The sequence below is a fragment of the Aspergillus pseudoviridinutans genome (assembly GCF_018340605.1).
Source record: "Aspergillus pseudoviridinutans IFM 55266 DNA, scaffold_6, whole genome shotgun sequence".
NCBI classification, from domain to species: Eukaryota; Fungi; Ascomycota; class Eurotiomycetes; order Eurotiales; family Aspergillaceae; genus Aspergillus; species Aspergillus pseudoviridinutans.
Window position 1 is genome coordinate 1,041,581 of NW_025091286.1, and position 12,548 is coordinate 1,054,128.

Here is a 12,548-nt window from a genome sequence, read left to right on the forward strand (position 1 = left end):
GGCGACTCGGAAGGAATCGCACATGCCTTGTACAATAAATTTGAATCACTCAGTTACTCACCACGGGAATATGAGAAATACTGCAATGATATATCCCAGTGTTAATGCATGTTGTTATGGTATGTCATACAGCCAGAATTTCGAACCCGTTAGGCCACAGCAGCTATTCCTTTAACAAATAGATGAGCTGATCATCATGGTCTTGGTTCCTCTGAGCAATACACCCAAGCTCAAACTGCAGAAAACCTGAGATGACAAGCCCCATGCAGTATGGTTTCAGACTATTAAGAGGGCTGTTAGCAATCGATCACATAGATAGGTCAGGGAATCAAACCTAAGTGACTTGGCAGGAGGAAGTTCGCAATTCCCTCTTTGATCATATATTCATGACCGCAATTCCCGCACACCAACTTTCCCTCGATAACATGTGTCTCGAGTAGCAACCGATGCAGATCCTTCAATGTCTGCTCCTCATTGAGGGCTTCCCCTTCGGGTTTCCTCTCGGGAAGATTGGAGAATCCGAGCTTGGGAATGTCAGGAACTACACATGCCAGCGAACCAGGAGACATTCGACCTTACCTCATTCGCAGTCACCCGCAGTCCATCCCAGTCAACGCGAGGAATAATATTGCGTATGAATTCTGGTTGGAAGTCAAGCTCCTCAAGTTCAAGCTCAGCGTCATGAAAGTGGAGAGGAAATGACGCTGACGACGTCTTGCACCCCTTGACGGCGCAAGTTAAAAAATTCGCAGTCACTAACTTCATTGTGTTTGTATCAAGAGTGATAGGACGCTGGAGTGAAATTTGAGTGAAGTCCTCTGATAAGATAAGGAATAAAGTCACCAATCTCAGACCCTGCGGAAAGTGGGTGTGGTAATATTTCCTTTTTATTATTTTCTTTTTCCTTTTTCCTTTTTCCTTTTTCATTTTCTCTTTTTTTGGCTTGTTTTTGTATTCACTACAATATCTAAGATGAAAAGAAGCTTTTAGCACTTGCTAGCCTTTTGATATGTCCTATCCCATTCATATCTGTTGCACTCACCCCTGTTCGCACCTTGTGCAATGTTGAAGAGATCACCAGCTTCATTCACTTGATTAGAACATCTACCAAATCATCATCTGTTATGTCATAGTCTGTAAAAGATGCATTAGGGTTCAGGCGATCACCATCAAACACCAGATGAATCTCTCGCTCTGAAGGTATGCGTTCTGCGAGCCGGAATGCAGTAATAGCCTGAGAAACAGGCCCCTTCGAAGCAACACTTGTTTCGAACTTATCAAACCCTGGGCACTTTAATACAAGCCTGACCAAAGGTTTCTGATCCCACCCCTCGTTCAGTTTCGATTGCGAACCAAGTACAGGCGAAAGTCGTTGAGTATCCGGGGCAACAAGCTTGTCTGTTACAGCCTCCATATGGATACGCAAGGGTTTCCCATCCATTTGTGAATACTTGTCAATATCCTCATCGCCAGTTTTGGTTTCGCTAATATCAATACCGAGACTTCTGCACGTGGTGACGTCAAATAATCTCCTGCCCTTCCAAGTCAGGTATATAGACGCCTGTAGTGTTGTCGATAGATCTTGACGATCGCACCAAGCTAGACGAACGTCCCTCAAGGGTTGTGACATTTTTCTATGAATTATGAGCGGCTTTGTGCCATCAATCGGGGAGGTAATCAGGATTTGCACAGTAACATCTTCACTTCTGGGGCCAGAATATTGATGAATGCCGGCGCCTGGGGCCTTCTTCTGGCATGGTGCTTCCCTCTGATGATCCAGACGCTCGTTGGCACTCATGCTCTTGCTCTCTCTTTCCATTTTAGACTGAGAAGAGTCATTAAAATCCATTTTGCAGCGCTGGGCTGATGCGAGTAAGGTAAACTCGGAGTCACGATCCTGATGCACATTTGCGCTTATGTCCAGACCACMCGAATATGTCGTTGCCGGTCTCTGTAGTCCGCTGTCCATGCTTTCCTCCGCCAGAGTGTCGCAGGGAGAAGGTGACGACTTTGAAGATGCACAATCTTGTTGACTCTTCGGTAAAATATTGTGCTTGAAACCACCATCAGGGCTCAAGGACGTGCTTTCCTCCAAGCTCCCATCATCCAGCACATGACGGCGTTTTCTTGCCCTGCCATCTTCAGTTGCAGGCTTGTTGCCGCAGACAGATCGCTCCCGAGCCTCTCTGTTCGTTGTGATGATATCGCCGTAGATTTGTCCAGCACGACGGTAGAAGTCAGACTTCACTGGCTCGTCTCCTTTGCTTGCCCAGGAAGGCCTCTTGAAGAATGACCGCATCAGGCCAGTCAGTTCGCTCGTCGGCTATATTGCATGGATAATCGAGTTGTTGGTTGGTTTGTTTGTTGGGATGGTCAGGTTACACGTTGCAAATCTGAGCTGATTTGCGGATAGTGCCACACATTGGAATCAGATTACCAACCCAATTAGGAAGCTTTAGCACATCAGTGTTTATTAAAAAGGAATGATGTGCGTAAGAAGGATGGTGGTTCTCTCCTATGATCAGTTTCTGTTTATCTTTCTCTATGTTCTTATGTCAGTTTTTGGTTCTGACTACTTTGGCTCACCTGGCTCACATGTAAAGCGCATTTGTTTTGTGAAATAGTCACTAGTAATTTTAATGGGGACTACCTCTCGAGAGGTATAGAATGTGTATGATGTGGGGAAACCACCACGTGCTGGCATGGTCAGAGTGTATTTAATGCTTAAATCATCATCATGTGAAAACTCCACCTATTGTTTTCAGCTGCTTCTTTTTTAAGAGGTCTACTAAGCCTCTAAGTCCAACAGCTAGCTATAAATTATCATTTCTTCTACTTCTATCCTTTCCTCTACCCTATCAACTATCAGCATACTGGTGTTTACTGAGTTATGGAGAACGGTGCTTCATCTGAAGGAAGGGATCCATCTGCCTTCCTTAGTGAAATAATTGGTGCCCCAGTTACAGTAAAGCTAAATTCAGGTGTTGTCTACAGAGGTTTCTATACCAACTCCATTCTTTAAATAACTATATTTGTGCTGATAAACTCAATAGGCGAGCTCCAATCTGTAGATGGTTATATGAATATTGCCCTGGAGAGATCTGAGGAATTTGTTGATGGCAAATTAAGGCGAAGTTATGGGGATGCTTTCATTCGGGGAAATAATGGTCTGTCTCATTCTCATGTCCAGTCATTTTTCAGCTCTTCATCTGTACTAATGAATGTAGTGCTTTATATCTCAGCACAATAATCCACTATTGCTGATTTCCTAATATCTTGTTCACATGGCTTACTCTCCATATCTACTGTCTATTAATGCAGCCAATGCATTAACTGAAACTTCCACCTAGTTACAATAGTTGCCTCATAGGGCAACCCTGCCAGTATGACACAGAGAGCTAGCTCAATTTAATCCTATTTTCCCATATAAAATAATGTATGTTAAATGTAAGCACCTGAATACCATAGGCCTGTATATTTATGAAATTAGCTAAGTAAATACTGGTAAATACCTCTAATACTAGTTTCTCTGTAATATGGCATAAAAAGAAGAGATTCTAGAGCTTAGCTCTAAGCAATCTACTTGTCAGTGTAGATAGCCTGTTGGTTAGGTAAGAATTAGTGATGATATACTATAGTAGTGTGGTATGAATAGGTATATATGTTAGGAAAGTTTATAGAAGTATATAGAGTAGTTAATAGTTATTATTACTATATATAGAGTTCCTTAACTTGTATATTCCTTCTTAGCTTATATAGAATTATAAAATAATAAAAGAAGGATAGAATCTCTTAATATCAACAAGATGTATATAGGATAGCTACTAGCATAGCTATATAACTCTTAGTGCATAGTAGAATTAAAAGATATAATCTTAAGACTACTAAGGTTGCTATTAATAATTTAATTCTATTAGAATTATCTTAATGATCTTATATCAAATTTTTTTTTAATCTACACTAATGTATATATCTATAATAGTAATTATTTTACTTTACTCTAGGGTATTCTTTAGCTCTTCCCTATAATAATATTATAAATTATAGATACTATAGTCTATCCTAAGTCACTTGAAAATGATTAATAGTATACTTAATAGGCTTAAATAATAAGATAAAATTAGGCTATCAGGAGTATCTTGATAAATTTAAAATGCTATTAGTAATTATACCTTATAATTCTACTCTTATTTAATGATTATCATTTATGTAATGAAATAGATAATATTAAATCTATATTTTCTAATAAAGAGACCCAAACCTAGTATACTTATTAATAATAATAATTAGCCTTATCATCCAAGAGACTATAAGAATACCTAAATAACTTAAACTAGCTATATAATTAATAATTAAACTTATTTAGCTAAAAAAATATTACTATGGTTATATGATTATATCTATAGCTTCTAATTCTTATTCTCTTTGTTAATCATAATTAAAATACTTAAGCCATATTAAAAGCCCTCTAATCAGAAATATAATAATTAAGAATTATTCTACTAGCTAAAGAGTAATAAAAATTTATAAAAGAAATATTAAATATAAGCTAATTATAGATATCTTTAAATAGTAGGTTTAAGATAACTTTAAGACTATTATAAAAGAAAAATAAGAGATAATTAAAGATAAATAATAAAAATTCTACTTTCTCTATAAGAATCATTAAATATATTAGATATGGAATTTATAATATAAATAAATTAATTTAGAAATTTATTACTAAAAAGCAAAGTTTTATATACTTAAAAATATAGAAAATTATAATAAATAATAACTTTCAGTAATATAGTTTGTCATTTTATTAAATATAAATAAGAAGTTACTCTATATAAATATTTAGTTACAGCTTTTTAAATCCTCTAATAAACCTAATAATTATTAAATGAATCTAATATATTTTTAAATACTATTATTATACCCCCTAATTTAATAAAGAAAGGAATATATAAATAAAAGTCATATTATTAAAGTAATTAAGCTTATTATAACTATAGATTGAAGGGCTATAATATCTAGGCGTTTATACCATACTAAGAGAGTCCTTAACAACTATAAAGATAGATTTAGAACTAGAAGATATAATTATATTTATTCATGTATCTAAATACTCTTGAATTGGATATTTAGTATTTCACTACTATAGTGGCTTATGATTTTTCAGATAATATTATCTCCAAGTATTATTATAGTATAACTTTAGTCATATAATTCTATTAGAATATCTAGCTAGCTATCCTTTTTATTATTTTAGTTTTAAAATATATTTAAATAACTATAGATTTACTGCACAATAAGTTATAATGAGATTTAGATGCATCTTATCTTAGCTAGAAGGTATGAGTATAGTAATATTACTATAATATAAATGCTTAAAATAATAGAATATAATTAATTACATCTTAGATTAAGAATAGCTAAAAATATATTAATATAGTATTATATTAATAAAGATTTCTTAACAATTAATACAAACTCTTTAACTATTATTATCTAGGAAATCTTATAAGGTAAGAAAATAAGTTAGAAATTACTAGATATAATTATACTATAAAAAGAATCTATAATATAAGACTATAGATATATTGGATACTAATAAAATATAGCTAGACTAGTAGTAATATAAGGAATAAGAATACTTATTATATAGATATATATATATTTTTTATAAGTATAGTACTAGTGCTAGTAAGACTCCTATATATAGCTATTAGCTATATAATAGCTATAGTAGTTATACTATAGATTATAAATTTTTATCTAAAGCTATAAAATATAGGTGACTCTATAAAATATTATTAGTATATAGTTTTAAAGCTGCAATCTTACCAATACTAATAATATTAATGTAATTCCTGGGTGAGCCAGCCACCCTTATCAAATTTCAATGTAGTTGAATCCTGAAGCTATCCAAATCAACCAAAATACTATATATTTTTATTAGATCTAGCTAGTATGGTGTGTAGGGCATCTAGTTCTAATATACCCTATAATAAAGTAATTAGAATACTTTAGTAGTGTGTGTTTTAGGGGTTCTAAAGGTAAAGGCATAGAATTAACAGATAACCCCCTAATCTTATTCCCTTGCTTATTTCTTCCTAGATAAGATCCCTAGCTTTCTAAATATAGAGTTCTTTATTAGGAGTTATCTAGTGCCTAGATTACTTCCTTTTCTACTTCTCTTTCTTATTAGCTATATATAGATTATAATTCTCCTTTACTAGTAGGGCTATACTATATATAGCTATCTTATAACCCTTAATAAGCTACTATATAGCTAATTTTAAAGGTATTAAAGGGCTTTAAGAGTATTATTTTAGGAGCTTCTTAACTAAGAATACTTATTTATATAATTACTAAAGTATATAAGGTATAGTAAGCTATAAGGAGCTATCTAATTAATATATATAGCTTAGAGGTAGGTTAGGGGTAGATATAGATATATTTAGCTTCTTAAGTACCCTCTTAGGTTTAAAAGGGTAGATTCTAGCTATAGTAAAGCTATTCTAGATATTTAGAGGCTTAAAAACCTCTAGATAAGCTATTAGATATATTTAAAGAAAGTTAAACTTATTAATATAGTTATATTCTAAGTATATCTTCTACTTAATAAGGCCTCTATAAGTATATTTTAATAGACTAAAATAACTAATATCTAGTATTTATAAGAGATAAGAAGAATAAATAGGTATATAGATAGTAATAATATTATTATTCTTATAGACTTTTTTAAAATTAGGGATTAGATAGCTACTATAGCTATCTAAGTTAAGTTGATAATATCTTCTAACTATATAGCTCCTTATTATAAGGATAAAGATATTTTAAAGCTACTAGAGGCCTATCTTATCTATTATCTATCTATTTTAACTAACTTTAATTCTCTAGTTAGATAGTAGAGTATAATCTTAATACTATCTCTTAATATAAATCTTTCTTTTAAAGATTATATAAGAAGGAAGCACCTAGCTAGTCATATTAAATATATTTAATTATTATAATCTATTCCTAATTACTTAGCTAAATAAGATAAGGCTTTCTAGGTATATTAGCTCTTATTATTATCTTAGTAGTTATAATTAAGCCTATTATAAAGCCTATTCTATTAAAGTTATAGATATCTTTATAGAAAATACTATATTATATTTAGATTTATTATAATCTATTAAACTACTCCTTAATAATCTTTAGATCTTTATATTAAGCTTAACTATAATTATATTATTAAGTATATTAAGCTTTAGTCTCCTTATATTAATTAATAAAGATAGATACCTAGTTCTTACTAATAGGTTTAAATCCAGAGGGATTATCTACTTAGGGGAGGATATTAGCTATTTTATATATATAAGATGGCCTAGAAGGCACTCTATATAGATTCCTAGATAGTATCTATTCTACTAATAATTCTTCCTATATAGGAGGAGATAGTTAATAATTATAGCTATATTTTTTAATTTAATATTAGCTTCTACTTAGTTAGTCTTAGAGGGTAGATCTAGGTATATTAAATATCTCTATAGCGCGGTGTATGCTTGAAATTTTATTCTTTTTTAAAGTAGATATTTCTAGTTAAATCCTTCCCTCTTGCTCCACCAATTTTCTAGGGGTTTGATGTGGTTTTGATGGCATTTTGGTTGATTTGGATAGCTGCAGGATTCAAACGTGTTGAAATTTGATGAGGGTGGCCGGCTCACCTGGGAATTATGTTAATTCTCTCTCTTATAGACTTCCTCCCTTTTTACAATAGGAAAGAGAAATATAATAATAAGTAAAATTACTATAATATAATACAAGAAATCTATATCTAAAAAATATTAGATAATCTTAATTATAAAATAATATAATTACAAGACAAAGCTTAGAAAATATTAAAATTATATAATAATAATGATAATAATAAAATATCCCTATAATAGAATCATAAAGAGAAAATACTAAGGTATAAAAATAATAAAACTATAAATAGAAAATATCAATAAACTTATTCAATCTAAATAAAATACTATTAAATAAAAGAAGATCTATAAATCTAAATTATGATTAACCTAATATATTAGACTAATTACTTAGTATAGAACTTAATATATTGAATTAAATATTTAACTATTAGATATAGGCAGGGAAGTAATAGAGTATAAAACCTATAGAAGATACAGATAAATCTATATTATTAAACTAATTAACAAATTATATTAAGTAGGCATCTTAATAATACTAATAAAAAAAGAAAAGAAGGAAGAAGTTCTTTGAACATCTATAAATCTACTAATACAATAAAAATATAATATATCTTTATAGATCTATAATAATTACTATTTATTATTTATCTATAATAAAGCTAAATAAATACTATAACCTATAATAATAATAGAATATATTATCTTAGTAATAAAATATTTATTTTATATTATAGATAGCTATAGAAAGATAATGTTAATCTAGAGTAATAAGGCCTTTTATTTCTGGATTAAGAAGTAGTATAGCTTTAAGAGTAAAGTCTAATATTAGTCTATAGAGAAAAGAGGTAATTATTAAGAGTTATAATAGACTATAAAGCTACTATATATGGCTAATGGTAATAGTATAGGCTGATTAGATTATATAATATACTATAGATATCTCTATAAGTTACTAACTATTCTATAACTTAGTAATTAGTTCTCCTTACTTAGGTAATATATAGTTATCCTACTCCCTCCATGCTAGTCTTACTAGTTAACCTTAACCTTAATAGCTAACCTTATAAAGATAATATATTAATTACTAACTTATAATAGATTATACTATATTAATAAAAGTATTAGAATATTATATTTCAAAATTTTCTTTTAGAAATATTTTATATTATAGTTTTATATCTAATTCAATTATCTTATGTATTTAGCCTTACTTTTAAATAATTTTATATCTATATCTAGTAGTTAATAATATAAAGAGATATCTAAGATATTATTAAGTATTATCTAAATTATCAAGTTATTGAAAATATTTAACAGTGAATCATAAATATAAAGTAGTATAATACTTAGTAAAGATGGATAGCTATTTATTGAATATAGTAATAAAGGATTAATAATCTCAACAATAAATATATAACTTACTATATTTTTAATTATTATAAATACTTACTAAGATTAAGTATTCTAGACTAAACATTAAAACTTCTTATTAAAGTAAAGTATCTAATTTCTTTAAAAATTTATAAAAAGAATATATAATTCCTGTAAACTTATATATAAATTAGTAATAATATATAGCTAGTCCCAAGAATTAATACTTTAAATATTTATTAGTTTTAGCTATATCCTAATAATCTTAATCTTTATAGATATTAGTTAAGTAAATTTATTACTAATAATATAATTATAAAATTCTAGCTCTCTTCTAATAAATATATATTTAGAAAATTTTATATATAGCTAATATTCTTAGAGTTAATTAAATATTTATTAAATATACTTTTAATATTCTCTAAGTTTAAAAAGATTAAGATATTATTAAGATAAACTACTATAAAGTAAAAATCTTATATAATATAATTTATTATTATTTAGAATATTATATAAGTATTATAAAGCCTAAATAATATTAATAATTATTTAAATTTACTAAATAATATATTGAAAGCTTAGCTTAATCTATTTAATCTAAAAGTTCTTAAATTTAGAATAATAGATAAATATTCTTAATAATTATCTTATTAAGCAATAGTTAATATATATTTATTATTTTATATTAGATTTTAGAATAATTATAATAAAAAGGCTTTAAATATTAACTAAAAAATAAATTATTACTTTCTTTAATAGCCCTTTAATCTATATTTATATATTATAAAACTTCTTAAATAACTATAGATAAGAATTAATATTTATTAGTGTCTAATCTTAATATAATATTATATACCCTACTATTTTAAGAACCTATAGAGTAATAATATAGTACTATTTATCTAGCTTAAGTAGGCTTTAAATTTAATATAATATATATAAATCTACTATTTAGTGGATAAATCTATAATTATTTAGATTATTAAAATTAAAATTACAAGGAAGGTAAGAAATTAGCTAGATATTTAAATATAGATATATAATTAGAGCTATAATCTTAATAGTATATTAAGATAAACTAATATTTAACAGGCTTTAAGTATAATAAAAAAGTAAAGAATATTAGATCTAAAGGTATTTAAATATATATTAATAAAATTATAATCTTTTAATTCTAAATTAATTTTTATAATATTTAATAATCTCTTTTTATAGTATTAATTCTTCTCTTTTTATTATTGTTATTAGAATTATTATAATTTTTAGAGATTTGTAAGTACTTTATAGGTCCTTAATATTAAAAATCTTTAATAATTAACTAATTAGGACTTTCTTATTTAGTAATCTTTTATATTTCTTAACTACTTCTTATAGCTAGATTTTAACTAGTTTAGTACTATATAAGTCTAAATATTATAGCCTTTTTATCTATAATCAAAATAAGCTTAATTAATTTAATACTAGGCCTTCTATTTACAAACCCCCTTTAGGTAATTAGGAGATATAGTAATAGTATTTAGATTAATATTTATTAAATCTATTCTATATATAATTAATAATTTTACTAAAGAATTAAAGCTATATCTAAGTATATAAAATAACTCTCTATTTATATTTAGTAAAATAATAACTATATTATTAAAAGTAATACTTTATTATAGTCTTTTACCTAGGATGTATATAAAATAGATTTTAAATTAATAATAGATTTCTAGATTAGAAATTCTAGATTTAATATTTAGTAATTTTAACTAGGGAAAGTAGTATAAGATTATGTAATCTAATTATTTTATATATATTTTTATATATTTCTTATTATTTATTCACCTCCTCTATCTCTTTAAAGTTATCTTAAATTTACTATTTTAAAGTATCTAAAGTAGTAATAATAATAATTAAATATATTATTATAGTAAAAGAGGTTTACTTCTATGTTATAAATAACTATAGAGAGATAATATTAATCTAGAAAAAGTCTTTTATATTTCTAAATTAGAAAGTATTATAGCTTTAAAGGTAAAGCTTATAAGAAAGATTGATAATTATTAAGAGCTATAGTAGACTATAAAGCTACTATATATAGCTAATACTAATAATATAGACTACTAGATTATATAATCTACTATGGATATCTCTATAAGTTACAAATATTCTATAACTTAGTAATTAGTTCTCCTTAGGTAATATTATACTGATGTTACTAGTTAACCTCAGACCTTAATGGCTGACCTTACATTAGGAAAAAAATTAATATTCCTAATTAATCCCTAGAAGCCTAGGATATACCTCTATTAATATAAACTACCTTATACATGGATTAGTATAATAGGGAAGATGATTATTGATTCTAAAGCTATCTGTTAAGGGCTACGGCGGACCATAAAGCCGCCGTATGCAGCCAACGCAGATAGTGTGGATTACTAGTTCATGTAATCCACTGTAGATATCTCTGTGAGTTGCTGATTATTCCACAACTCAGCGATTAACATAATTGGTAAGCAAATGGCCATTGTAAGCCAGTAGCCACCTCATGTATTGCATATAAAAAGGCACTTTTTAAGACCTCACTATATTAATAATGAAAAGTTAAGAGAGTCTAAACTTTATAATATAAACTAGTCTTATAATGCTTTTACAGGTAGGGGACCTATAATTCTATATTATTTATTGCTATCTATGGTAAAAGGGGAGAGTATTTTAATATAGCTATATTTACATATACACTGTATTAAATACTTAAAATAGTTACTATAATTATTAGGAAAAAAGATACAGGCATTATACATAGTATATAGTAATTATATCTAAGCATTAAAGATAAACCTCTATTACTGGCTGAGATACTGAGGTCCTGAAATATGCTATTTTATATGCAATACATGAGGTGGCCGCTGGCTTACAATGGCCACTCACTTACCGATTACGTTAGTTCTCCTTGCTTAGGCAATACACGGTTATCTTACTCCCTCCATGCTGATCTTACCAGTTGGCCTCAGACCTTAAACGGCTGACCTTATACTATCTATAATATCAATCAATAATGTAGTATTATGTATTTAGTTAGTATATAATAACTAGAAAATTATAAATCTTTTAATGAATACTTAGCCTTTTTCTATATAATTAATATTCTTATTAGTTAAGTATCTATTAAACATACTTCTAATATTTCTTATCTAAATATAAAAGATCAGATATTATAAAGTTTATTATAATGTTAAGCTCTTATATAATATTCTTTATTTATTATTTAGAATATTATATCAGTATTAAAGTCTAAAAAATAGTACTAAGAAATTGAACTTACTAAATATATTAAAAGTTATTTCTAAAAATTACTAGTTTATTTATTTATAGCTACTAGTATTTKGAGAGAGATTAAGTAAATTTTTTAGAAAAAATACTTAGTAATGACTCTAATCTACTTATCTAAAATATTTTAGATTTATAATAATAAATGGATAATCTTAATAATTATCTCGAGAATTGGGTCAG

The 12,548-nt window shown here is 27.7% G+C and overlaps 2 protein-coding genes across 2 annotated transcripts; both read right to left on the reverse strand.

The window, feature by feature from the left end:
- Nucleotides 1-320: 320 nt before the first annotated feature.
- On the reverse strand, nt 321-765 carry Asppvi_008808 (RNA methylation protein TRM112; the record flags this gene model as incomplete). Its single annotated transcript, XM_043304673.1, has 2 exons — nt 321-524; nt 580-765. The coding sequence occupies 2 exons, from the start codon at nt 763-765 to the stop codon at nt 321-323; spliced, it is 390 nt and encodes a 129-aa protein (XP_043160608.1).
- Nucleotides 766-1,087: 322 nt separating this feature from the next.
- Asppvi_008809 (small ubiquitin-related modifier domain-containing protein) lies at nt 1,088-2,299 on the reverse strand (the record flags this gene model as incomplete). Its single annotated transcript, XM_043304674.1, has 1 exon — nt 1,088-2,299. One exon carries the CDS (start codon nt 2,297-2,299, stop codon nt 1,088-1,090), a length of 1,212 nt encoding a protein of 403 aa, XP_043160609.1.
- Nucleotides 2,300-12,548: the final 10,249 nt, after the last annotated feature.